The 27,713-nt window shown below is 54.4% G+C and overlaps 6 protein-coding genes across 6 annotated transcripts; 3 read left to right on the top strand and 3 right to left on the bottom strand.

Moving 5' to 3' along the window:
- Positions 1 to 771: 771 nt before the first annotated feature.
- On the top strand, positions 772 to 2,845 carry LRP88_06712 (uncharacterized protein; the record flags this gene model as incomplete). Its single annotated transcript, XM_083243250.1, has 4 exons — positions 772 to 1,051; positions 1,128 to 1,258; positions 1,307 to 1,573; positions 1,622 to 2,845. The coding sequence occupies 4 exons, from the start codon at positions 772 to 774 to the stop codon at positions 2,843 to 2,845; spliced, it is 1,902 nt and encodes a 633-aa protein (XP_083100474.1).
- Positions 2,846 to 3,535: 690 nt separating this feature from the next.
- LRP88_06711 (uncharacterized protein) lies at positions 3,536 to 4,450 on the top strand (the record flags this gene model as incomplete). Its single annotated transcript, XM_083243249.1, has 2 exons — positions 3,536 to 3,761; positions 3,957 to 4,450. The coding sequence occupies 2 exons, from the start codon at positions 3,536 to 3,538 to the stop codon at positions 4,448 to 4,450; spliced, it is 720 nt and encodes a 239-aa protein (XP_083100473.1).
- A 773-nt stretch (positions 4,451 to 5,223) lies between these two features.
- Positions 5,224 to 6,722, bottom strand: LRP88_06710 (cyclin-domain-containing protein; the record flags this gene model as incomplete). The annotated part of the gene is made up of 2 exons (XM_083243248.1): positions 5,224 to 5,397; positions 5,454 to 6,722. The coding sequence occupies 2 exons, from the start codon at positions 6,720 to 6,722 to the stop codon at positions 5,224 to 5,226; spliced, it is 1,443 nt and encodes a 480-aa protein (XP_083100472.1).
- Positions 6,723 to 11,657: 4,935 nt separating this feature from the next.
- LRP88_06709 (proteasome core particle subunit beta 1) lies at positions 11,658 to 12,628 on the bottom strand (the record flags this gene model as incomplete). The annotated part of the gene is made up of 6 exons (XM_083243247.1): positions 11,658 to 11,976; positions 12,038 to 12,278; positions 12,333 to 12,367; positions 12,416 to 12,430; positions 12,484 to 12,529; positions 12,595 to 12,628. 6 exons carry the CDS (start codon positions 12,626 to 12,628, stop codon positions 11,658 to 11,660), a joined length of 690 nt encoding a protein of 229 aa, XP_083100471.1.
- Positions 12,629 to 13,105: 477 nt separating this feature from the next.
- On the bottom strand, positions 13,106 to 13,823 carry LRP88_06708 (flavin-linked sulfhydryl oxidase; the record flags this gene model as incomplete). Its single annotated transcript, XM_083243246.1, has 2 exons — positions 13,106 to 13,505; positions 13,588 to 13,823. The coding sequence occupies 2 exons, from the start codon at positions 13,821 to 13,823 to the stop codon at positions 13,106 to 13,108; spliced, it is 636 nt and encodes a 211-aa protein (XP_083100470.1).
- A 7,936-nt stretch (positions 13,824 to 21,759) lies between these two features.
- Positions 21,760 to 25,536, top strand: LRP88_06707 (uncharacterized protein; the record flags this gene model as incomplete). The annotated part of the gene is made up of 1 exon (XM_083243245.1): positions 21,760 to 25,536. The coding sequence occupies one exon, from the start codon at positions 21,760 to 21,762 to the stop codon at positions 25,534 to 25,536; it is 3,777 nt and encodes a 1,258-aa protein (XP_083100469.1).
- Between the last annotated feature and the right edge of the window lie 2,177 nt (positions 25,537 to 27,713).

Raw genomic sequence — 27,713 nt, 5'->3', positions numbered from 1 at the left:
GTGTGGATGAGGTGAGGTGGATATCAAATGGCTCGTTGCTGCTCCTACGTTTCTGCATTTGGGTCTCTTCTTCTCTTGTTTGCGAGTCTTCCGGGATGCCATCTCATCACTCTAGTGTCCGTAAGCCCTGGTATCACCTTGAAGATGACCTTCAGGTATAGTATTGCATCTCCAGTGACAGCTTCTCAACCCAGTTGTCGGCGGTGACAAGTTGTCGAGCACACGCCACCGCTCTGAAGTGTATATATACCAGTCTCTCTGCCTCCTTGATTCAGTTAAACCTCATTTATTTCCAAGCAAAATCCGGTCATCACTTGTGGTGCAAGTACCAGCTTAACCTCCTTCCGCGGCACAGCCTTTGAGGGACGGGCTGCACCTTCCCGCCAACAAGGCCGAGCGAAATCAGCAGTGCGCTCCAACATCCCGTGGCTCTCACCTCTGCTCCTTCTCTCTCTGGCTCCTTCCTTTTCTTTTACCTTCATCGAGAAAAGTCTTCTGCTTAAGTCAGCAGAAGAGGCCTCAACTGAACTGGCCCATCCTTAACTTGACCTATACCCATTGGGCTTCTGCTCTCAAACCTCGTACAACTCGACTTCAACTTTCACTGGAAGAGCAGTGCCTCTGTCTTGGCCCTTTTTGTTTCACTCATTGGAAGGGGGGAACCCCAGCTCGATATCGCTCTTCCTTTTCTACTCTCTTGTCTGCCCTTCTTAATTCCACACTCCTCAATCCTCCCAACTTGACTCCTTACCTCCCAGCTACACCTCAGCCATGCGTGGCATTCTCCTTCTTGAGAGCCTCTTTGGCATCCTCACCGCGGCACAGCCCTACAACTACGGCACCGACATCCAATCCCTGACTCGAAGGCAAGACGCAAGCGATCGCGTGGTTATCAAGCCGCTCCCGATAATTCGCAATGGCACAGTGCCCCTAAGATACGAGATCCGAGAGATGAAGGCCGACCGCTACAAATGGGACTTGTTCATTCTGGCCCTGAGTATGTTGCAGTACACCAGTCAGGACGATCCCAGGTCGTGGTACCAGATTGCCGGTAGGTGACACTATTTCGGATATAACAATGTCTAGAGGCTATGCTAACGTGCATCTGTGTTTGTGTCCGCGAGTAGGAATCCATGGTGTTCCCTTTGAACCATGGAGCGGTGTCGAGTCTGTGGAGGGGGGCAACATGTCTGGATACTGCATGCACAGCTCGGTTCTGTTTTCCACATGGCATCGCCCATATCTCGCCCTCTTCGAGGTAGGCATTCCCCGGTCATTTCACCACCGTTACTTACACTCTTAACAGCAAGAACTGTACCAAAAAGCCAATGCCATTGCCGGCATGTTTCCTAATGGGACAGAGCGGCAAGCATATCAAGATGCTGCCCGTAGCTTTCGCATGCCGTACTGGGATTGGTCGTTGGAGGCCCCTGAAGGGGATGAGCATTTTCCCGGAGTTTTTTGGAACGCTACCATCTCTCAGTACGGTCCTCGAGGTATCCAGCTCGTCAGAAATCCTCTATATTCATACTACTTTCATCCAAAAGATGAAGAAGCATTCATCTGGACCCCGGTAAGAAGTGTGTCGTCAGTAAGATCAACGCAGCTAACAAAAACGTAGCTCAATACCTGGGATGAGACAAAGAGGGCTCCAAATGTGAATATCAGCGAAAACGCTCCTCCATCGAACAACAGCCTGGTCAATGCAGCCCTTCTCACAGCGTTGCCCGAGATTCAGCAGCGTCTGCTTGGCCTCTTCTCCAATTCGAAAAACTTCAACGACTTCGGGACCAAGGTATGGTCAGTAACTAACAATATTTCAGCGGCGGACTCGATCGAATCAATCCATGACATTATTCACATCAATGGTGGGCTTAAGGGCCACATGACATATGTACCCGTATCTTCGTTTGATCCTCTATTCATCCTCCACCACACCATGACAGATCGGTTGTTGGCCATGTGGCAGATACTAAATCCAGACGCTTGGATGACCCCGATGCCATCTGGTGAAACTACTTTTACATCTATTGCGGGCGAAATGCAAGATTCTACGACTCCGCTGACCCCATTCTTTGCTTCAGAGGATGGCACGTTCTGGAACTCGGACATGGCAAGGACCACGGAAGCCTTCGGGTATTCTTATGCCGACACGGACTCTTCAGGGAAGAAGGAGGACGAACTTCGTGACGAGTTGACGAGGAAAATCACGGAGTGGTACGGAGATAGGGGCTGGATCGCGGCGCTGGAACGGAGTCAACACACTCAGGGTCCCGCGCAAGAAAAGCGGCATGACAAGGTGAGGGGTGGGCACCTGAGCGGCATCAGACCCGATGTCACGGACAATGCTCCAGATCCGCCAGCCTCAGCAGTTATCAAGAATGGGCGGTACATGGATTGGGTTATTAACGCGCGAGTCAATATTGAGGCGTTCGCAGGCAACTTCCAGGTTCTCTTCTTTATTGGACCACCACCAATAGATGCTAGCCAATGGCTTGCTGCCAGGAACCGAGCTGCCAAGGTCACATTCATGGGCACTCGTCACCAAACGGGTTCAAGATCGATGATGGCTGGGTCGTCACCTCTGACAGCGGCACTGGTGAAGTTGGTGGGAGCAGGGGAGATCCCCAGCCTGCACCCAAAGCATGTGGTCCCGTTTCTCGAAGAAAGGCTGCAGTTTGCGGTGCTTGGGGGCCAGGATACAGAGGTCAATATCCATGAGCTAGAAGGCTTGCACATTACCATCAACAGCGGGGAGATGATGGTGCCAGAGAAGGGGAGTCTTCCACAGCAAGGTCCCCTGGCATGCAGGATGAAGCTTTGGCCTGACAAGTCGTTGTGTTAGTTTGTGTGTGTTTGATGTGGCGTTATGTAGGTAGTGTTATTTGTTCAAGATTTCTATCAAATTCACTGACAACTTTTAATATCCTCTCTAATTGAGCCATGCTAGGCTATGGGCCTTATCGTTTATAGTAGCGAGATGGTCCTAAAGGCAATAATAAAGAGGCGCCCTTGGGGAACCGTTCTCAATTATAAAACCATGGCATTTCATTCTGTACCAACACTTGACTCGTTGAGGCGCCAAGAATGTAAATAGGCAAGTATTTTGGATCTGGACTGGCGGGTTGCCTGTTGCCAAGCGACTATCACCATGCGGGAGGCTATGTCTTGAGCATCTCGGGTGTGGCTGGGCGATACGATGCACAAGGACGTCATATCTTCAGACATGTCTCACATATTCCGTACAAGCAGTAGTGAAATACTTGGCAGGAACAAACCGCCCCCGTTTAGCTTGCTCGTCACTAACAGCAACCGGCTGAAAGCCAGGGATGGGATGGTGTGTCCTTTTCATCACTGCGGCACGGAATAGTTGATGGGGGGTAACCCCAAAAGTCTACCGGGGTTCTTTTGAGGTGCCAGCACAAAACGCCACCATTGTAACCATCATCATTCTCTTCTTATGTCAGATGCTGTTGATATATATATATACACGCGATAGCAGCTCACTCTACTGACTTGAACAAACTCAGCAGCCATGGCTTCCGAATCTCACATCCCCTCTGTGCCCCCGCCATGGACGCTCAAAGGCGACGTCTACGCCTTTCCTTTCTGGACCTCGGCATCACAGGGCGAGAACAAGCTCCCCTCGCTGGCATACTCACCCCTCGAGGGTCAGTCCGCCTACGCCTCGTCAGAGTCTGGCAGGCACGTCGGCGGCGTCAGCATGGTTCAGTTCATCCGGTATACAGACTCACCCGTGGGTCCGTACGATGAGATGATTCTCGCGCCGGGGGGGTTCGAGTATGAGAGGGAGGATAAGGATGGGAGGAGGGTTAAGAGGAGGAATCCGAGGATTACTAGGATTTATGTTTCGCAGAAGCATACTTGCTACAACGGGAGAAAGAGTCCGTCACCTCTCTCTAAATAACATTTGACTACAACTGACGATATATCAGACTGGAACGTCCCCAAGCATCTCGCCCACTTCGACTGGTCCGAAAACCCTGACGGCTCAACCAGCATAAAAGTGTATCCTCACGACTTAGACTCGGCCACCGAGTCGTCGACCCCAAGCGCGACGCCGTTCTTCCAAGCGACGTTCAAACCGCTCCGGTTCGCCCCGTCGTTCCCCTTCCAGACAAACTGGTCCAACTACATCGGCATCGAGTCGACCCTGGTCCTGCCTCCGCTCCCCGCCGGCGACGGTACCCAGGGAGAGCTCCCGGGCACCGACCGGTGGTGCTCCGTTGTGCCCCGGCAGTGGAGCCCCCGGTGCAGTGTCGGCTGGTTTGATCTCACCCAGCACCGTGACAGCGAGGGCCGCTTGACGGGTGAGTTTGACAACTTCTGGCCCGGCTGGGGAAAATGGCACTTTGGATTCAAGATGAAGGACGCTGTCACCATCTTTGACCACCCTGAGACGTGGGATGCCCCCAGGTCCACTCAGTGAATAGCAAGCAGTACATTCGTTTCGTTTCGTTTCGTCTAAGCACAGTCCATGTGAGCAAACACTCCTGAATGGTCCAATCTTATCTATCTTGTTGAGGGTTCGCACAAGTAGAGTGAGCTCATACAGATCCATACCAAGTAAGCAAATGCCTCTTTACCAGAACGCCATGAACTCCTGTGCACGCCAAGATCCATCTTCAGCCCCGTCCCCTCGGCCAACGGGTTGCCTCCGTCGCCTCTCCAACCTGCCTGTGTAACAAGAAAGAGCCCCAGTCTAAGCAGCAAAGACAAGTTCATCGGGTAGCCCACTGCTCGCCCGTCCAGGTCGTCCGTCAAGTCATTAATAAAGGTCAGCCAAGTCATACACACCACTCGGAGCACTTCAAGAGCCCATCGAGAACGCCTCGCCTCCCTAGGCCCATACGCCCCTTGCAGTCCTTTCCATACCATCCATTCATCCATCCACCCACACGGATTTCCAGTCCGCATTTCCCATATCGTCCATACGTATCGGCTACAGGCGTTTCTTGATAGCCAAAACCTGCGCCAGATAGCCCCAGTCCACGCTGCCACACCTATGGCGTGGAGAGAGGCCACCCTGGCCCTAGGTAACCGACCTGAGAAGTGTTTCACCTCAAGTCAGACCCTCCCATCCCTTATCGATACCGGTTTTGTCAAGATCCGGTGGCGCAGGCGGGTCGGTGTCAGGCCATCACCAGTAAAAGGAGCTCTGCAGGGTTAACCGTCTCTTGGGCCCTTAAGCCATGAGCCCCTTCATTCGGCAGCCCCAGCTGCTGCCTTCTTGGCTACCACCTCACGAGCGTAAAACTCGACCAGCATAGTCGCGTACGCCTCCAGGTCTTCCACTGGAACGGCGAGTCTGAAATCGTTGAGGAGCAGGAATTGAAGCTCAAGATGGTTCAGTTCAACAAGTGGCAGTCCGCCGACCTAGTACCGCCGTGTTAGCACACAAATATCCAACCAGAAACTGGCTTTGCACAAACCTTAGCATATCTCGAATTGGTATAAAAGACGTCAGAGAAGAACTTGCTCGCGCATGTCACTCCCGAGATAATCAGACGGTGGATGTTGAAGCTGTCGACAACGAAATATGTCGCAGCTGCCACAGCAGCGTGGTCGTTTGAGGCAGATGTCCCCCTGTTGCTGCTCTGACGGCTGGGCCGGCTAGAGTCAACCATCTCCTCATCATCGTCATCCGCTAGATCTGAGTCACTCTCGTCCGAGTCCTCATCACGCATGGGGGTGTCTTGGGAAGCCGCTGAGGCCGCTTGACGAGACTCTGTTTGCCTTCGCGCCTCCTCGCTCTTCATCACCATGTCATTAACACGTTCCGTCATGCGGTCAAAGTAGACCAGCAGACTGAGGAATACCTCATACGTGGTGGGGCAATACTTGTGTATTCGCGACAGGTAGCTGAGGATGGTGATGGCGGGGACATTCTTGCCATGGAAAGCAAGAACCGAGTGGTTCAAGGACGAGATTGAGCTGCCGCTCGTGTCGCTGGACTGGTTGGCTTGCTGCTGATGCGCAACATTACGCTGCATCGCATCGTGCTGTAGGTCGTTGGTGGTGGTGATCTTGGTAAGGAGCGCAGCAACCATCTCGATGATGTCGCCGATAGGCATCCCACTGATTTCGTACTTCATCTGCTGAAGTGGAGGGTCGTTGAGAATACCAGAGCCGCCATTGCCAGACAGCAAGTCGGCACTGGCCAGGCTCTGAATATGTGCAAGGTCACGAATGTGAATAACAGTCTGCTCCGGCACTTGGGATGATGCGCTTGAGAGAGGATACGACGGGTTTGGTATTTGAAAGTCGTCCGAAGCAGGAGAAGGCTGCTGAGCAGCAGGGTTAGTGGGGGTTGGGCCGGATCGCGGTTCGTGACCTAGGGGACCAGAGTCCCTCGCGTCAGATGCCATAGACGAGGTCTTTGCATTATCGGCGGGAGCAGGGCCGGTAGCAGCGGATGGCGATGATGACGGGGGAGGGGAGGGGAACCGTGAGGCTCCGCCGCTTGCCGACACGTGGGCAGCACCGTGGCCCGCAGGCACGGGCGTAGACCCCGACACCGAAGCGGATGCGGGTGTGGATGACCACGTCGTCGCGGGGTTGTTGCTGTGGTTGCTGAAGTCGGCTGTGGGATCTGTGCGTTGGGCTCGCGGGGTAGCAGAATGTCGCGATCGGCTAACGGAGCGATAAGATGAGGACGAGTCGTGAGAGTGTTGATGTTGGAGGGAGGGGTTGGCAATCATGGTATGGAAGTATGAGGTGTCCGAAACGAAGTCGCCGATCACAGCGGCCATAACATCGCTATCTGGCGACAGATATCGTGGTGAAGGCGGGGATGCAGATTAGGATGGATAAACAGAGGGGTATCGTGTGTCGTCGCTGGTCTCGAAGAGAGTGAGGAAAAGGATATCGCAAACGGTATCTGTACTGCGAGAGAGTAAAAGAAGGGATATTATTAGCTCTCGAGGTCCAGGAACGGTGATGTTGCAAGGTGGTGGTGTCGGCGGGGAAGAGGAGAACGGGCAAGGCGAAGAAACCAAGGCGATGACGATGGCGATGGCCAGGTCGACTTGACAGATCAAAATGAGGATCAAGACCAAGGTGGAGGGGGCAGAGAAGAGGAGGGGATAGGATCGGCCCGGTGGAGCAAAAGTGACCGGGACAGGCCAGACTTGGACTTGGAGGCTGAGGAGGGATAGGCAAGAGATGGGAGCCAGATGAGGAGGAGAGGCAAGGTCAGCCTGGTGCGGCGGTGGATGATGACTAGCGAGCGGTTGAGTGGCCCAGTGGGTGTCGTCCAGTGGGCGGGCGTCCAGCACGCTGGTGGTGACTGGCTCATCCCAGAGTGGCCCAGCACCCGAAAGCCTAGCAACACGCACCAGAGGTCCCTCAGCAGTCGCCCCTCAGCCCTCGTGGGTGAGCCAGCGGGTACCATGTGCTGGCTGAAGCGGGTGGCCGAGCGGATGGTGGGGGCGAGGCTCGACGTCTTGGGAGCCGGCGCCCATGGAAATTGGTGCTGCGCCGACTCAGGCTCTCCGACAAAAACTCGGGATGGACGACAATGGACATGGACGAGTTGACTCGGTGTTGGATGTCACCCATCTGATTGGTGCGTCTTCCCAGCCTGTCAAGCCTCCTTCAGGGTTCTTGAGAGTTTTTCACTGTCCTTTCTTTTTCCGAGTTTCCTGGGGGTGTGTCCAATGTCCCGGGCAAACTGGGTTCGTTCGTCTTTATTCCCTCGTAGAATCTGTGGTGGAAGGGAGAAGGGATTCTCGAGTGGGGTGAGGTGCCATCCGTCGTCGATCATCCCGTCTCAAGAATGTCCAAGACAATCTTCCATGTCGATAAGCTATTCCCCTTCATGGGCAGCGAGCATCATGGCGCGTGCTTCAACCAAGTTCCATGCTAATCGAGATTGAGTGACCGAGGCGGTGGGAGACATGTAGACTCGTTGTAGCCGTCTTGTCGGCGCGACTGTGAACTGAGGCGTTGCACAGGATACAGCCAAAGCAATGCTGTGGCGTCGTGAAATCGCATCCTGACAGAACGCAGGCTGACGACGTCACCACCCTTTCCAGCAAATGCACATGTATCCGCACATTCGTTCCAGGAGCTGACTCGATCCTTGACTCTCCTGCCTCAAACAGTGTAACTGTCCATCATCGGCTGTCTGCGTCTCTGCGACATTTTATGCCCTCATCCGCCTTCTCTCAGCGCTGCGATTCGACACAGCATTTCGAGTACCGAGAAGTCGAACCAGGAGGGGATGACGACATACGCAGCCATGTCGTGTCGATAAGGATAAGGAAGTTGGTTGGAAAATCATGGAAGGATAGACGAGGACGGCCGCAAGATGGAGCCCCGAGATCAACACAAAGGAATAAATTCACTTACCAAAGTCCTCGTGTATCTAAAAGTTCAGGCGCTCGTCAGGTCCAAATGAAGCACAGCTAACAAAAAAGGAAGCAAGTCTGAGTTATGCTGGCAGATGCAATGCGAGTCGAAATACGATCCGATATGATGTGGGTGTAAAGTGCGAAATGCCTGAAAAGAGCCTCTCAGAGTTGTCGCAAGGTTAATAGTTGCCAACGGACCGGATACAATTGGCCTCCGAGTGAAGCGCGATCCAAAGGACCAACAGTCAGCAAATTGGCGCCAGGTGTGCGCGTGCGTGTGTGTGCGCGTGTTCCGGCGAAGGCGTCGGCGACGGCGAGAGGCGAGGAGCGGAGCGGAGTGGTGTGGCGGGGAACAGATCCAGAGCTGCCTCCGATCAGCGCTTTTAAGAGAAATGGCACGATGCGGAGATGCGGCTCCCAGGAACGGCGGCAGCTAAGACGAGCGTTGAGGCTGGGTTTGCCGAAGCGTCTACGCTTGGTCTCGTCGTGCAGGAGGCTTGAAAGCGGTTTGGAGTTGAAGAATGGAACTGGATGAAAGCCGTCGACAGTTGGGCTCTGCCGTCATGAGCACGGGCCGGCAGTCAGATAGTCTACGGAGCGGGATCCCGCTGGGAAATGGCGGTCGAACGCGGCATTAGCAGTCGAACTGGCTTGGTGAGAGTCTCAAGCTCCAGATACGTCCACTACTGGCGCCTGAAGTCGGCCACGAGCGCCAGCCGCGAGACCTGAGTCCAACCTCGAGGTGGGAGCGGCAACGAATCGAATGACACGGCTTCGGGTGACAGTAGGTCTCGGTCGACGAAAACAGGTTGGTCCCGCCTGCTTGGACACTCGTACGGCCCGTCCGCTGAGACTGGTCTGGATCTGAAGCTGGGTCTAGGTCTGGCAAGTGGCCTGTCGATTGTGGCTCGAGCTCTCTGTGGTGGAGTTGAAATGGAGACGAGTTGATCAACAGCTCAAGAGTGGACGGTAATCACGTCTCAGGGAACATAAAGTAAGGCTTGATGAAGCTGCTGAACGTAGGAAAGGAGAGGGGACAACGTGGGGATTGCAATATGCGCAGTTGGCGGAGGAGGAAATGCGAAGCTATTGAAGATTTGAGACAGAGATGTTGACTCATGTCGCGGGCGCAGTTCGTTTCTTCCATGTTGATTGCTTCGCTTCTTGATTGCTTCTACCTATCGCGTCGCTTCCTTCCTTCCTTGCTTGGGCACTTGCTTCTTCGGGAAGCACCTGCCCAAATAATTACACACGCAATACATGAAACCCCTTACGAAATTCGAAATAAAAGACCATACCTGGCATCTTCTGTCCTTTCGCTTATATCAAACAATGGGCCAGATGTTCAGGGGAATGAACCCGATGGAGGTTTACGGATCCATTACTCTAGAGGTACGTAGTCGACACCCAAAATCACTCAGAGTCTGAGGGGAACGCCTACCTGATTCGCCAGGTGCCTGACAGGAATGCAACTTGACTTTTGCAAGCAACTCAACTCTCAGAGTCAATACCACACCTATTTGTTTATGAAACATCAACTTCTTAAAACTCTACAATATACATATTCTCATTTTCCCCGAGTTTCAACTACAAAGCTATCGGATCGAAGAGACGCCCCGTAAGGCATTCTGAACCGCCTGACCACGCCCCCCCATCTCCCCAGCTCCCCCGAAAAGCCAAGGCCGAACCGCAGCCAAGCCCTGTCGCACGTGGGCAGATTCCCCTCGACTCTGGGACGGGGGTTGGGGGAGGGAGGGGGAGGCGCGCACCTGGAGACGGCCGAAATTCGGGGTCGAGTCCCGGTACCTTGCCTGCAAGCGAGCGCCGGATCCGACTGCCAAACATCCGCGGCCCGGAGATGTTACCGTTGGCACGGAGTTGGTCCTTTTCATGTCTCTGGTGGGAACATTTGACGACATGCAACCAAGAATTACGGTTACAGCCTGTTGGACTGCGCCTCGGAGAATAATCAACTGACATTGTGTCGAGTTGATAAGCTCTTGAACGGAGAGTGGACGCCCAGGTATATCCGGCTATATATCCCCTGCATGTGAGCAAGGGTCCGGTTTCAACACCATTGACTATCACCAACATGCCCTCCATCATCACCCACGGACTGGACCATAGGACTGACCCCCTTCGTTCTCGAAGCGTCTGTCAAGAACTACAAAGATAATGAGAAAGGAAAAAAGCTCATCTTCCCCTGCGCAAGAGTCTCCACTGCATCCAAGACAGTCGAATAAGCATGGCTGTTAGAGAACGCGATCCTGCACTGCAACCTCTTTGGAGCCAGGCTCGCGATTGCGCTCGGCGCACGTTATCCAGCGACATGACCGTGGTTGCCCAACAATGCCAGGCAAATGCCCAATCCTCGGCCCCTAGTGACGCCCCCAAAATCCTCCCGCAAAGTGATCTTCCTCGCCACGGCTCCGTCTCATGTGCCCACACGTGCCCTATTCAGCTGCCTCACTTTTGCGGCAAGGCGAGCGATCGGCCTTAGTCCTGATACCGAACTGCCGCAGAAAACACGATGCCGATTCATGCGACAATCTCACCGCTGAACAGCCAGCCTCATATCGTCAAGGCGAACAAGCCCGAGCGTCTCCTATCAACCACACAGCTATTGTGCCTGCAGCACATGGCACTTGTTCATCTCATCTCCCAATCTTACTTACATCACTGGGCGGGCAGGCTCTTCGTGTCCGCGTGTCTGTTCCTCGCCAGCTTCCCATTCGCCGCCTCAACCCACCCTCTTATGCACGCCTCCATGTGCCATTCTCGTCCTCGCGCTCAAAGCCTCTTTCTAGAAGAGCGGTGAACCATTCTTGGGATCGATCCTCAGCCGTGGACGCGTCTTAGCTTCAGCGAGAGATTGGCCTCTTCCCGTCTTCTTCTCTTCCGTTCAACCCTTATCCTGGACGTTTGATACTGAATCTGCGCTACGGTGCGCTCGAAGGATCTCTTTCACTGCCGTATCCTTGAGCAGACTCTTGCTATTCGCCCCGATGCTCGGATTCTCTCGAGATCCGACGCAGACTACGCGGCCCGCTCTAGATGCCGCTCCCGTTCCGCTCACATGGTGGATCACGACCAGTTCCCCAGGTGAATTCGGAAAAACTCCATCGTCATTATTCCGATTATCTAGTGTACAGGGCCGAGTGACGTCTAGCCTGCAAGTCCCTCCCTGATTTCATGGCCTGTTTATGTCATGACAAGTCCGTATCAGCCCAGCCCATGCTGAATTATTCCCAAACCTTTCTTTGTCCTGCTAAATCAGGACCTTCACTCGTGCCGCACCGCATAGTCCGTGTCGGGGAGATACAGGTGTCGGTCCGCACCGTCCTTGGTGAGAACCACCATGCGGATGACACCTCCCGAGCTGCCATCCCACTTGATGGCCTCCCTCAGTGCTCCCTTGACGAAGTTGACAGCATCGTCCTTCTCCATACCCTCTCGCCAGTTGGCATCACAGTATCCGTAGATGTAGGTCGATCCGGAGCCACCAATGGCATATGCTTGCTTGTGAAGGGAACCACCCAGGGGGATGGAGTATACTTGGCCACCGAACCGCTCATCCCAGCCAGCGATGATAAGACCCGCGCTGTTGATCAACATTAGTACACAAAAAAGTCCACACGTTGTGTTGTGAGGCTAAGACGTACGACAAACGGTCCTTGTTGGAGTAGCAGATCTCCTGGAAGATGGAGGCAGCGGTCTGTGTCATGGGGGGCTTGCCATTCATCATGGCAAAGAGTCCGAGCTGGTATTGCACAATGTCGGCGACAGCCTGGGTGTCGGCGGCTGAGCCAGATCGGCAGCACCAGATGGTATCGTGTACTCTTGTCAACTTGTCCGTCACTCGGTTCGCGATGTAGGCACCGGTCGTTGTTCGTGAATCCGCACCTGCGCAAAAAGGTCAATATCCTGTGGCAGTGATCCGGGAATACTGAAGCGTACCCAGAATAACACCATCCTTGAAGGTAACCGCCATGCTATCATCATGTTAAGATATGTCGTTCCAACATCAGGGAGGCACATACATCGAGGTTCCCAGGCTATCCATCTGTTAGCATTGCACGCATGCTGCATGGGGTGTAGTAAAACTCACTTGACCTCTCCCTTCTTCAGGCGGTCCATGTCCACATGGATTCCATCTAGCAACGTCCGTAAGCTTCCCATTCAACGACCCCATGCTATGACGAAAGAGCTCCCAACGCACCCTCATTCAGCACTCCGGCGTGGCCAAACTCCATGATGATAGTCGGTCTATTGTTCTGTTCGATTGTTCAAAGAAATGAGCGGTCGGGTGGTTCGGAGTGGTGTGTCGTGATGGTATGTCGTCGTTGTTTGTTGCTTGGGGAAGGCTGGAGCTCAAGCCAAGCTCAAGGCAGCTCTGAACGCGCAGCCGCGCCACGGCGGATAGAGAGGCACGTGATATCACACGTGATTTTATATACGATACAAACACCCTGTGTTGGTGATTGACCGCGGTCAAAAACGCGATATAAAATATGCTTTTACGATTTCAATGTGATATCTAATACTATACAAACTTCGGCTTTGTTCCGTACAGTCGCTTGGCTGAGGAAAACAACTTGACACATTCTCAAGGAACACGTATACTTAGACCTCTTCCACAAGCTGGGCGGCCTGGTCCCGCCAGTGCCAGCAAGACTTCTTAGTCTCCATCTATCAAATACTCGTACAATCCAATATTAGGTTTATAGATTTCAGTGCTTGTGCAGCTCGGCGTCAGGTGCCGGTCCCTCAGCCTGAGCACCCTCCACGGCCTTCTTCTTGTCCTTGTCCTTGTCCTTGTCCTCGTCGCCACATCCGCAATCGTAGAAATCGCCAATCTTTTCGCAGTCGAACAGAGGCTTGTGCACTCTCTCGTTGACGATGTTGTGGGCGAAACACAGCCATCCGGCGGCGGCGTTGCGGCTACTCGTCTGGGGAGGGTACTTGGCAAGCACCTTTTGGAAGTGCGCGGCGCACTGGCCGCAGGGGTAGAGTCGGGCAAAGAGGTGCATGAAGGTCTCGAGGGCCATGCGATCGTCCTTGGTCGGCTTGTCGGGGAAGCGCGCCATCATTGTGTGGAGGAACTTCCACGTCGCGTGGCCAAGTTCGGCCCTACAAGAGAGTTGTTAGCAGATGCATTATCAACGGTCCGACGTCATCGCAGAGTTGGACCATAGAAGTTGTCGCATCTTACTTGAGCGTCGCATTCTCCAGCTTGGGCGCGATGGACGCGCCATCGAGTAGTCCAGAGGGAAGGGAATCAAGGTCTGCCGCGAATTCAGATCGAGGGGCATCCTTCAGGGGCACATCGAGGCCATCGTTCAACTTGGGAGCGGCGCTGCTAGAGGGCCCAGAAAAGAAGTATGATAGGGTGAAAAAAACGCTGAGAACCAAGACAAAGGTCAAGGTGAGATGCTGTCGGCGAGCCATGGCTTCAAGAATCAATGAGTGAATGGAGGTTGATCCTCCGTCTGTGGTTGATGGTCATGATACCACAGATAAATCCTCCAGCGTGGGCCAGCCCAGAACACCGAGATCGAACGAGCCAAGGTACCCCTGTACTCCGGCCAATCACGGCGGGAGACCCTGGGAACGTCTGAGGCAGTGGGCCCACCTTATTCAGAGCAAATGAGGCTTCTTTTCACTCAAATCGTGGCACGAGTGGCTTCGATTTATTAGTGGTGGGGCCGGCCGTCGCCGGTATCGACGCCCGGCGCCGATGGTGGGTCTCCGGATGTGCCAGATATCATCTTTATTCACGCCTTGATCCTGTTGTTGATATTTTGACTCTCTTAGTTCTAGAAGTGTACCTTGGTCTACGTGGTTAATACATGAAGTAATCAATGTATCTCTTCTAATCACAACAAACCTGCCGGAGCAAGGCGACCTCACTTCTCTTTGGGTGCCCAACTCCCTTCGGACCCGGGAGATTGACACAAATGGAGTTGTTTGGTTGTTCATGGACTTGAACCATGTTTAAATATCTGGCGTTCCTGTGTGTCAGAATGCATTGACGTAGGAGCCTGTGTGTTCCTAGTATTCACTCCTGAATCTGCTCAAGTGGGCCAACCCAGATGATATCGTAACTGGATGGTGAGTAGAGGGGAATAGGAGTGGGCTTGGGTAGGTCAGTATTCATGTACTATGGGCTAGTTTCATCGGTTTGTCTGTCTTGTGACGTTGTCTATTCCTGTTTGCCTGCTAGTTCTTTAGTCGAGTCTCACTCATGAGCTTTTCAACGACAGCAGTCTCGAACGTTCGTACATGACGAATACGAGAAAGACATGGCCCCCCAGATAAAATGCAATAAGTAATTTCCTAAACTTGTCATCAAAATCACAGGAAATTATTATTCGGGATACAGGGCAGATATATAGCCCTATCCATAACCCGCACATTTCCGGTTGACTACCCTACACCAAACCACAATTTCGAACAAACCAGGCATGTGAGGAATCGAGTCAGCAATAATGCACTTATGTATCAGGCTCACGGATTTGGTGTGCCTTTTGTGTTCATGATGGCCTCGGTGCGTACGGGAAACAGCCATGTGGTCAGGTCTGAGTGGTTCAGTAGGTGTAGTCACACATCATAAATGATGATTGAAGTGAAATCATGGACGAATATCAGATAACGCACACCATCAGGACATCAAATCACTCGTCGCACGGCGAAAGATCCCAAAAGAGAGGAAAATACCACAGACACCATGTTCACACCAAGAGCGCCGACACTGAATGTTCCTAGGTTGATGAATGACTGGAAAACACCACCCCAAGAACTATGATACAGCACACCTAGCAGCACAGCAGACCACAAAAGCTGGAATAGAAAGCAGGTCTTTGGATTTTCGAAAGCTGGCGAAGGACATCACTTCAAGTCCAACTTCGCTACAATTGTAATAGATATGGGCCCAGTATGACCGGCAATCACCCCATTCTCCCAGCTGAGAGACTCACAAGCGATCAGATCAACCCTCACATATAGGACTCATCTTATTCGCACAAGTTTCACAGCCAGAAACCCATCAACCAAAGCCCCGCTGACGTAGCTGGCGAAGATAGGAGAGGATTGAAGTAAAATAAGTCTGTCTCGATCATGACACAGCGTCTCATCTACATAGAGATTAACTCATACAACCAGAACTCCCCACGCAACGGTCGTTCGAGAGACAAGGGAGATGCCGATGAGAAGAGCAGAAGAACTGGACTCATGAAAGACGGCGGGGAGTCATGAAAGACGGCGGGGAGTCATGAAAGACGGCGGGGAGTCATGAAAGACGGCGGGGAGTCATGAAAGACGGCGGGGAGTCATGAAAGACGGCGGGGAGTCATGAAAGACGGCGGGGACTCATCATTCGAGGCCACCACCCACACTTCATTCTAGCGGTGCTTCATGTTTCGCCCCATGTCTTGCTCAGCCATCCAACACCTCCCTACTTACGGAAGGCATTGAGCCAAACTGAAACCTGAGGGAGCCCCCGGGTCACCATTCCAGAGGGTGGTAGAGAACAAAACGACTCTGATCCGTAGCGCCTCGATTCCGCCACGGGACTGGACGAACTGCTAGTGGAGGGCTGGGCACACCTACATGATGATAGCAAGGTAGGATGGGCCAAGACGCTGGCTGGTATGTAATCAGCCCTGAGACTAGAAGAAACCCCCTCGGTGAAAGAACTCGAAGGTAGCTTCACCTCTCTGAGTCAGGAACGATGAATGATGCGAGACGAGACAAAACTGTTGAAAGTCTTGTCCCTGGCCCTGTCGTCATATGGAGACAGCCTCTCGTCCTCACCACATGGAGTTCACGGCCGGGAGAATGTGGGAGAATGCCCAAGGGGCAGCCGGAGATGGCGCAGAATCATACACTCGTATGACACACAGACGCTGGCATGGGAACTGTCACCTGTAAACCTCAGCCACCTGAGGAAACGGTGACAGCAAACCCCGAGAGGGTAAAGCAAAGCAAAGCAAAGTTGAAAGTCCAACTAGCAGAGTGTCACCTCGGAGTCGGAGGCTTTCACATCGGGACTGACTGAACTCGGGGCTTCAACTCCCGGGTTCCCAGACAAGAGCCACCGGGTCTATTGATTCAGGCGAGACGAGCCGCTGGCGACCATGTCTCAGGACGTCGCGTGTCTGCCATTCCTCTTGCCCTGGCCGAGCCGGACGATCTATGCCGACAAGTCTAGAGAAAATGGATACCCTCCGAGTCAACTTGTCGGGGTGTTTCTCTCGGCGGGGATGGTGTTTCGTTTCAGGGAGAGTCAGGTAATGACAAGGGCCCGTTAATGCGAGGGAGACAGAAGAAGCTCGCGCTGGTAAGCTTCCTTTTAACCCGGTGGAGTGAGCGGTAGGGCAAAGGGCGGCTGGGACGGTAGTGGTGATACTGGTGAGTGTGGATGCAAGTAGGTGTGGCGGACGCCAATTGCGATTAGGTGCGGCCACCAGCGGGAGAAACGGACGGGATGGGCGAGTCGGCGATGGGCCGACAGGCGTTTCCACCTTTTTGGCATCGTGGGCTATTTCCAGAAGAGCGAGCTGGAGCTGAAGCTGAAGGGAGATGCGATGTGATGTGATGAGATGAACCTGGAGGGTCACTATGGAGCACTTGCGGTTGAGTCCCCAGTCTAACAAGCCAAAAGTTTCTCACGGCTATGAATAGACGGGAGAAACAGGATAGCAAGCGCCCAAGTTAGTCGGTGTATTGCAGACTTTGACAAAGATGGTTGCTGATCTCGAGCCTTGCAGGGGAAGGCAACCGAATTGGGGCGAGGCTATCCCAATTTGGTGAGGCCCTGGGCGATTTGTCGTATTGTGGGCGCATGGGAAGAGCCAGGAGCTGGCCTCTGCTCTTGACAAGACACCAACGGCAGCGAGCGGGTGCTTCAGGTGAGTCGAGGGACTGCTGGAGCGGGACATGGACAGATGATGGTGCAGACAGCTGGACACACTGGCATACACGATGCATGACGGGAGATTGCGACCCGGGATAAACTGTGGGATACACGGGCACGAAGGTGTACTATGTATGCATCCTTTTACGAAAGCACTAATTCCCGTCTTGCACGGGCTATGCACATGGCATTGTGACTATGTATAGCAGTCAGATACGGGTGACGGGTTGTGGGGGGTCAAGCGTGACCAAGGCAAGGCAAGGCGGCAAGGAGAAGGGGGAAATGTCATGGTAACATCGTAGGACGGGAGTGAAATGAGCCAGAGTCAAAGTGGTGTTGAGTTGGCAGTGGAGATGGTGATAGACGAATAAACTGACTGCTTGGGAGGAGGAGATGAGGAGGCTAATAAGAAAAGATGGGATGAGACAAGGCGCAAGATGCAACTCATTCGACGAGTCTTGGGTCCAGGAGCAGTAAGCTTTTGCTCCAGAGCAATCACAATAAGTAAGCACCAAGAAAGGTTCTTGGGGTCCATCGGCAGATGAGGCGGGCATGGAGTCGACGGGGAGAACAAAGAGCCCGATGCCATGAGATTGTCACGAAGGTGAGTTGACCAGATGAATCAACATGAGAAAGCCATGTGCGAGAAGCTCTCTCTGTGAGACATAAAAAAAAAAGTCCAACATCGACAATGGCCGACGCGCAATCTCGGGGCGCTGGACCAACCGAAAGGCTGTATTGCTTCCCGTCATCTCTTGGGCGTCCACGTGGAGTCGAGGAATTCGCTGCACGACAGCCACACGCAGAGAGAGACATTTTGGGAGCATACGCGAGGCCAGAGGTTGATTCGCCGAACAAGCCAGAGGCGCAATCGATTGATGATGATGGTGGCTCTCGAAGAGTGTCTTGCTCATCTGGTGTGTCCAGCCACAATCAAGATGGCTCCAAGCCATGGCACTGAAGGATCGCTTGCCGCGATGCCATGCCGCGTGGAGTTGTTCTCTGTCTAGTCCAGTACCCATTGATCAAGCTTTGTTGATCCCTTTTTCTTTCTTCTCGAAGTCTCTTGCGCACAAAAGTCATCCATGCCCGTTTACTTCTCACACAGATGACTCTTGCCGAGTTGCACCGGCGGCCCTGGCAAGGATCCCAGTCTCCCATGCCACGGAACGGCAGGGAACAGGGGAGAGAATAATTAAAGGCCCAAGCCTCAGTGGCCCAAGTGGCGCTCCGAGACGAAGCTAGGTGCTGCTAGGACTCTTGCTCCAGCGGGTCTCTCGTTGTCTTTTTTCCCTCTTGGTGCTCCCCTGTCGCCAACCCGTCGACTCCATTCGCAGCTTGGTTCCTGGCTTACGGCGCCATGCCACGGGGTGGCCCTTTCTCGGCTGCCCGCTGAGGTGGGGACTGTGAGGTCCACGGGCCCTGACTATCAGCAGGGGAATGACCAAGGACTTGCCGGTCGGGAGGCTGCTTGTTGTGGTTTAGCTACAGGTACGAAGCCCGTCGTGCCTGGATACTCGGTGCTGGCAAGCGTTTGCACGGGAGGTCGGAGTATCGCCGAGGGTTCGGGCTTGTATCATCATTCATGCTCTCCCTTCGAGCAGCCTGTGTAACAGCGAATGGAAGGTTGCATCACCACTGTCCACGCGCTGCCGTCGCATTGTTCAAGGCCCTTGGTGGTTCATTTCAGAGCGAAGCCATTGTCAAATATTGTACCGCACTCTCCCGGCATGGGCGAAGCTGACCAGACCAGTTCACGGCATGCAGGGCTGGACAGACCTTGCCTAGTACGAGATGCCCAAGACAGGCGACAAGGCTTTAGCTGCAAGCGAGATCACGCTCAATTGTCCCCAATTCCACCATTTCATGCCTTCTTTTTCATCCGGTCCCTCTGGCTGAACTCTGGCTGCCTCCAGCAAGGAGACAGAGTTGCATCTGGTGTTTGAAACTTGATGCGCACTGGATCAGATTCCAAGCTGGGGACAATGCAACTCGGAACCGTTCCCGTAGAAGAGTAAGGGAGAGAGAAGACGAAGGAAGAAAAGAATGGAGTCAAACACATCTTGCACACGCAATCCTCTCCATAATTGGACGTAAATATGCATGAACAAGGGAGGTCAGAGATGCATGTGCCAATATGTGTAGATCTTGTCACATGGGATGGCGCTATACTGGAAGGGTCGTCTAATTCCTCAACTGGCCAATGACTACGCGCCACCCCAGCGCCTTCCCCTTGCATATCGCAGGACCAGTCAGATTTAGCACGTGCTCATCAATGACCTGACACAGCCCCGGATGCCTTCACAACTCGGGCACAACTCCAGCCCAGCCAGGCACACAGTCACAGTTCCCACACTCCTTGCCCCTCGAACCCAGCTCCCCGGCAGATGAGAGACACGGCGAGCGTTTGGGACCCGACGCTACGACACACTCCGTCGATTTCCACCAACGACGCCGCCGTTGCATGGCATGTCATGCTTCGGACGGGCAGTCTTTCTTCACCTTGCTTGTGCCGCACCAGCCCTCTCCAGCATGCCGGTTGCCCCTCGTGCAACGCATGCGTCTTGTCCATGAGGAGAAGAGGATCTGGACAGGATGAATCCGCCTGCGTGCCTGCCTGCGTGCCTGCCTGCTCGCGAATGCAGCTCCAGCCTGTGGCCGTTCTGACAGGCCAGAGCACCATTCCGTCTCTTGCTCGGCCGCTGTACCGTGCCCTGGCATCATGATCATTCTTTCTGCGACGATGCCGTAACAAAGCAATCAGCCACACCCTGGCTCATCGTTCACGGACGGGATCCCCTACAGCCCAGCCCAAGAGACGTCGCCTCGGTAGGGAACTGCCAGGGACTGTGCTGGACTCTCAGCGGCCAACCCCCTTTTGTTGCGCAATTTCCAGGCTGGCGCCTGGGCGGGTTCTGTTCGCTAGGCCAGGCTAGTCCACCCACCACCATCTCAAATGCATCCCAGGTGACCTTTGGCTAGCTAAGGTTGCTTTCGGCGGCTCTGCTTGTGATATGCTGTCGAGATGAGCAATAGAGAGCCACTTGAACGCACGCTGTTGACGACCAGCGAGCGCAGCATCAGTCAATTCAAGACAATCAGCCGTCAAGAACAGCAGAAGGAATTGAAGAAGGAGGCTTGAAGCATTCTCCAGCGCGTCCCCATTGCCATCCCTGCGTTTCTTGCAAATCGACCCATCCCCACGTCAGACCCGATAGTGCGTTACTTGAAGAAAAGCTTACGGGTACAAGAGGACAACACTCAGCTGCCCCTTGTCGGTCATGTACTTTTGCAAGCCGGCAGCAGTGCGGATGAGTCCATCACAAGCAGGACCCCATCTCTTTGTTCGCTGCCATCCACACAGCGTCGACTAGGGCCTGCGCCTCTTCCTCTCGATCCAAGCAAGCCCACCTGCAACGGGAGTACGAAGCCGTGTACCTTTGTACCGTGCCTCGTGTGCCTTCCAACGCTCAAGCTGCCAAAAAAAGGTGTCCCACGACGTGCCCACGCCCTCTCCAGGCCCAGTTCAGTTCACTCTGGCTCACCCCCTTCTCCATCGTCCTCCACCCACACTCCCTCCTTGGCCCTGGTCCCCTTGTCCCTGTCGTGTTTCCATACCCTTCCCATCTCCCCATTCGCCTTCATTCCTTCCTTTTGCTGTTGGCCCTGTCGCTGTCCCTTCTTTTCTCCAGCCCTTTCTTTCTCTTTACTCCCCTTCCTTTCGTTTCCCTCTCCACACCGACCTCACCTCCTCCGACAAGCTCCAAGGCGTCGTCGACCGTCCTTTTTCGATTCTCGACAGCGCTCCCGCGCGTGCAAGCCGATCCCTCGAGAGAACCCGTCAGCGCCTAATCCCTCGCCTCGCTTCATGTCTGGTCGCCTGTAGGACCTCAGGAGGTTCTGGCAATTAGCAAATGTCGGCGTAACGATTCATCTTTGGAACCCTTCCCGCGAAACCGACAATCCTTCAGACCTCGAACCGACAAGAGGAAGCCCTAACGGACACCCTCAATCGAACGACTTGCGCCTGTTTTGAATCCAACTTGACGAAATTTCGTCAGACACTCATTTATTGCACTCGAAAACGCATATACACACGCTCTACGCAAACTATATGTGAGTCCTTCTCGTCTTTGGATCGCCATTATCGATACTGTGGAATTGAGGGGCGGGATGGATGATTCGTGGTTGGCGGAGGGTGTGGTGTTTGAATTGCCGGGGACGCGTCAATGATGTTTGAGGCATGATTTGGATGATAGATGGTTGCTGACCATGGCAACTAGATCACACTCGTTGACAAACTCTGTCAAGTACATTCGCTGCAGCTATTCCTGACAGTGAGTACTGTCGGCTTGTTGGTAGTATCTTGGAACTAACTGGAGGATTAGCATACGCCCACGTCCTCATCGACGGCCATCATTACATCTCACCACACAGTACATACAGAGTCAAACGTAGGAAAAATCGAAAATGCACACCAAATCTTTTGCCGTGGCGGCTGCCATCGCCCTGGCATCATCCACAGTTGTTGAGGCGAACAGGCCGCGCATCTACTTCCCCCGACAGATCAGACGAGAGTTCGCCAACAACAACACGACAATCACAGCCTCAGAGGAGCAGCCTGCTCCCGAGAGCACGCTGGCCAATGCTGGCAGCAACAAGCGAGAAAGCCTCAGCGACTTCATGTCAAGCATATTCGGTGGGGAGGACACAAATGGCGACGACAAGGTCAACGTGGGCTTGAACCGCCAGAGGCTCGGTGCTACTGGCGCTGCCCCTCCAGCTCTCATTCTGCAACCGACATCGAGTATTGTGGTGGAGGACCCGGAAACAACAGTCGAGACTGTTGAGCCCACAGTTGTCGCTTCAGGAACAGACACCGGAATTCTTCTTGCCCCCACAGGCATCGTCACAACGACCAACAAGCAGGTGGCTCAACCAACTTCGGAGGCCCCAGCCGAGGAGCCTAAGAAGGAGACCGAGAAGGAGCCGACTGTTGAGCCTGTCGAGAGCAGCCCTGTTCCCGTCAGCTCCAACCCCGAACCCGCTCAGACAACCGAGCAGCCCAAGGCTGAGCCGAATGAGAACACCGAGACACAGGCTGCTCCCTCTGCTGACAAGAGCGTCGTGACCTCGGTTGCCCCCGTCGAGACCGAGACTCAGCCCGCTGCCATCGAGACTCAGACCAACAACCCTGAGAAGTCTGTTCCCAAGCCCGTGGAGACCCAGACCCAGTCTGCTCCTGCTGAGCCCGCTGAGACTCAGACTCAGCCACCCGCTGTCGAGACCCAGTCTCAGGAGCCCGAGCCTGTCCAGAGCGAGACCAAGAAGCCCGAGACGCAGCCCAAGGAGTCCCAGGCCGAGCCTATCGACACCAAGACACAGGAGCCTGCCCCCGAAACTACGAAGCCAGTTGAGACCAAGCCCGAGACTTCTGCTGCACCTGAGCCCGTCCAGAGCGAGACCAAGCCCTCGACCGAGCCCAAGGTTTCCCAGGTTGAGCCCGTTGAGACCAACACCCAGGCGCCCATTGAGACTGAGACCAAGGCCCCTGAGCAGCCTTCTTCCAAGAAGGGTCTTTTGGACCCCGTTGAGAGCATTGTTTCCTCCGTTCTTTCTGACCCTGTCCAGACGGAGACCAAGGAGCCCGACACTGTTGAGACTCAGACTCAGAACCCTGACCCCAAGGAGACTCGGAGCCAGGAGCCCGTTATCGAGACCGAGACCAAGGCTCCTGAGCCCGACCAGACCGTCGCTCCTACGTCTGCTGCTGAGCCTGCCGAGAGCAACAAGCCTGCTCCTACCAGCAAGGATGGTCTCTTGGATCCTGTCGAGACTCTGATCAGCTCCGCCCTTCCCGATCCTGCTCAGACCGAGAGCGTGGAGCCTAAGCCTGAGGAGACTAACACCCAGGCCCCTCAGCCGGATGAGACTCAGTCTGTTGCTCAGCCCGATCAGACTCAATCTCAGTCTGTCCCCGAGGAGACTGCTGAACCTCAGCGTGAGAACTCTAGGCCTGGCGAGACTCTTCCCAGCTTCAACCCTGACGAGACCACCGCTGAACCTACCACTGCTGCTCCTGAGAATGAGCCGACAAGCAAGGAAGGCCTCTTGGACCCCGTTGAGACTCTGATTAGCTCTGCTCTTCCCGACCCCAGCAACGTTGAGACAACCTCTCCTGAGGAGACTCAGTCTGAGCCCGTCGTCGTCCCCTCCGCTACGTCTGCTCCCGTTGATGAGCAGCCTACCTCCGCTCCTGCCGACGACTCTCAGAAGACCCTCTCTGAGCCCGTGACCAACCCTGAGACCACCAGCCCTGTTGACGTTACAAGCGCTGCTCCTGAGCCTACGGACCTCATCCCTACCAGTGTTCTTCCTGAGCCCACAGACCTGATTCCCACCAGTCTCGCTCCCGAGCCTACAGACTTGATCCCCACCAGCGTTGCCCCTGAGCCCACTGACATCACCTCGGCTGCTCCCGAGCCTTCGGTTCCTGTCACTGAGTCTCCTGATGTTACTTCGGCTATTGACCCTACTCTGCCACCTGACACTGAACTCCCTGAGACTACTGAAGCTCCTACCAACATTCCCGACACCGAGATTCCTAATGTGACCTCGGGCATCGACACAGACCCTACCACATCCCCTCCTGACACTGAGCCTACATCGGGTGTTGAGACAGAACCCGCTGTCCCGACCAACACCGATGGTCCGGAGACTACCAGCCCGTCTGAGCCCACTGACGTGCCTACGGGTAGCCAGACTGAGGGTCCTCCAACCGGCGAGACTTCTGCTCCTGCTGGCAACACCACTGAGCCTCCTTCTGAGCCTACCAGCGAGCCTGCTACCGAGCCTGCTACCGAGCCCGCCACTGAGTCTGCCACTGAGCCCGCCACTGAACCTACCGGCGAACCTACCGGCACTGCCAGCGACTCGGAGCCCACCGAGCCCGCCACTCAGTCCGAAGCCACTGAGCCGCCCGCTACCGAGTCCGAGGCTACCAAGGAGCCAGCCACCCAGACGGAGCCCCAGTCCGAGGCCACTGCTACTGAGGAGCCCACCGGAGAGGAGACTCAGAGTGCTCCCCAGACCGATGCTGATGAGACTTCGGCCCCTGTTGAGACTGCTACCGAGGATGTGCCCACCAACGAGCCCACCAGCGAGGCCCCTGAGGTGACTTCTGAGCCCGTTCCCACCGAGCCCATTCCCACTACCCTCGTTCCTTCGGCCGATCCTGTCACCAGCATCCGACCTACTGCCACGCTCACCAACACTGATGCTTGGCTGCCTACGACCATCGTCTTTGAGCCCACCTCCAACACGGTTCTCCCCACGGCTCCCACTGAGACAGAGACCAGCACTGGCATCCCCACCGACATCCCAAGCAAGATCTTCCCCGATGATCCTGACCGAGTTGCCCCTGAAGGATCTCGCCTCATCCAGATTGGTTTCCTGTACCCGCTCAACTACAAGTTCGTGGCCAAGAACACCGTCGCTGCCGCTCAAGTCTTCAAGTACCTCCCCAAGGGTCTTGCTTACGCTGGTGGTTTCGACGAGAACCGAACCTATGTCGACAGCATCGTTCCTCAGGATACTCAGTCTCAGTGGGGATACATCACTGCCCTGGCCAAGGTTTACTACCCCGAGAACATGATCGACGCTCTTCAGGCCGATCTCTTGACCCCCAACTCTCTTCTGTACAACAACGAAGATGAGATTGTCCGTAACCTGACCTCGGTCATCAACACGAGAATTGATATCTTGGGAGATGAGGGTGCAACCGCTACTGGCGATGATGGCAGCTCTGACAGCGATGGTGGTAACAACAATGATGGTTTCGGCAACGACGGTGACAGCAACAAGACGGCTAAGGAGAAGGCTACCACCGCTGGTATCGCTGTTGGTGCCATCGGTCTCAGTGTCATGTACGGCGCTGCCATGTTCCTCGTTGCCCGACGATACAAGCGCAAGAAGCAGCAGGGTCACCGCCGCACCAGCTCCATCGGTAGCAGCCAGCGATCGTCTGAGATGCGATACACTGGCAACGGCAGCCCCGCCCTCATGGGAGGTGCTCTGATGAGCCGGGACTTCTCTGCCTACGGCGGCACAGCGGCAACCAACTCGATGGTTGGCCGTCCTGCCGGCCGTGACAGCCACGGCAGCGGCCGAAGCGGCATGGGCAACTCTGCTCGGACAGCGTACATCTCTGCGCCTGTCGCCGCGGAGAACTCGCTGGGATGGAACTGAGCGATGCCGATCTCGCTTGTCAGTTAACAAAATTATCACATGTCTCTAGTGCGCATTTTTCTTTTACACTTCGATACCCTTCAGGTGGACTGTGACGACTACTCCGACCCCTACGTACGACACGGTGACGGTGGTTGGCAGCAGATGGATGGATGGATGACTTGGACACTCGCACTGAGCTGCACTGGGCCTCCGCTGACCATGAGCCTTCTACTCGAATGTTTTTCTTACCTTGTTCTTTCTTCACCATGTTGACGAAGACGACGCGACATCCGCCTTGGCCTTCGCTATAGACTTGCTGGTCGGACACTTCGACCATACTACTACTACTACTATCATATTTCCCTCTTCACGCCTGGCGCCACTTCAAGGGGTAGAGCCCCCACGCACCTACATTTTGTTCTTCCGGCTCCATCCTGGCGACCTGGGCATCATTTTTAATGCTTTTGGTTTCCAATTTTACAAAAAACTTGTCTTTCTTGTCGTTTCTTGTGTTGTCAAAACCGGGAGGGTGGATATGCAAGAGGTGGGATGAATGGAACAGCCTTGGCTAGCGTAGACAGGCGTTTCGGGACAGGATAGGGGAGGGCAAAGATACATGCCGGCCTGTACATGAAAGAGGAACAAGTGTGGTGTCCTCGAGACGCGGCATGTATCAGGTGCTTGTGGCCTGGGATGCAGAAGAGGCATCAAATTGTGAGGACAAAGGACGATGATTGCTTTATGTGGTGGTGTTGTTGTTGTGGTCCAGCATATCCGAGATGTTAGAAAACAAAAAAAATCCAAAGCAAAAGAGACTGTGACCGATCCGATGTGTATTAACGTGTCGTGTCAATGTGTCCCTTTTCAAGTCAAGACTGGTGAGCACATGCCATGTCTCGTGTCTCTGGGTTGTCTGCGATGTCTTGATGTGACTGAATCCCATATTCCTTCCAAGATTCCTTCAAGCTTCCTTCTAATACCGAAAAAACTGATTGGGTTTAATCTCTCTCCCGACGCGTGGTTAATGCACTGGAGATGGCGTTATGGCCAGGATGGGCGTCGGGGCCCCCCTTTTGACTGGAAGGCCCTCTCTGTGTCAACTTACTTGCTTGGGCGTATCGAGAGGTTGCATTGGCGTCTCGATAAGGCTGATTTGGCGAGTGTCAAGTTACACACATGGTGAGCGTGAAGTTACATGGTGACGAATGGAATGGGATGGCTTTGTAAAGGGATGACTGAGGGCCGGGTTGATACTCCGTACTCCGGGTTGAAACTAGGTCCAAGTCTTGGCTTCTCCTCCTCTCTGCTCGGCTATCTCTCTACGGACGGCATCTTTAAATGATTGATGAGGAGTCGTCATGCAAGTGTGTAAGCTGATTATTGGTAACATAACTAAGAACCAACTGTCTGTTTGCCTTTCAGTCTGGATGGATCGATCCCTGGGATGGCTCAAGCGCGCTTCCCGGATGGTGGAGCATCGTGTAATTTCCCCTTGCAGGAAACCTTGACGGTCGACCGGACTACTAGGGGGAGCATGGCGGCGGCGCCAACGGTGCGGCGTTGGGTTGCACTCGGGGGACCGGGGTTTGCGCGTTCAAGAGTCTTTTCTCATTGGTTAAGACTCACCAGAAAAGAGTCGAGACCGTCCTGTCCAAGAGCGCAGGCCTGATTGTCGAGGGGTGGCGTCTCAGCTACGGAGGTTTTTTCCTTCTTCTTTTCCCCTCCACGATGGTAACTCCGTGCCCGGATTTCTTTTTTGCCTCCTGTGGATTAACTTGCATCTGGCATGTCGTTTTTTACCCCTGGGCTTGGGCGTGGCTTATCAGACTATTGAAGAAAAGGTACGGAGTGGACTGCTATGAATAGGAGCAAGCGTTGAAGGGAGAAGACACTAACATGCACAAACCAAGCTAAGACGGGAGGTCTAGATGAATAAAGAAGCTTGGCCCTGGAGCCACGAAACAGGAACATGGAGAGACGAGGGGCAGGGGAGGGGGCATAGCCCATCATGGGACGCGTCAGGCCAGTTTGGTGAGTCTGTTCCGTTCTTGACCCCCCCCTCTCTTCCCGTCTGGCACTGGCACGGCTCTTGTAGGTAGGTAGGCACGGTCACGACGGTGGACCGGCGAGCTGATGGCGGCAAGCTCAAGCGGGAGGGTTCAGTTGAGGGCCATTCTCCTCTCATGAGTAATAGA

The sequence above is a fragment of the Fusarium phalaenopsidis genome (assembly GCF_050370095.1).
Source record: "Fusarium phalaenopsidis strain FUZ10S chromosome Unknown contig_32298, whole genome shotgun sequence".
Classification (NCBI taxonomy): Eukaryota; Fungi; Ascomycota; class Sordariomycetes; order Hypocreales; family Nectriaceae; genus Fusarium; species Fusarium phalaenopsidis.
This window is presented reverse-complemented; position numbering and strand designations above follow the sequence as displayed.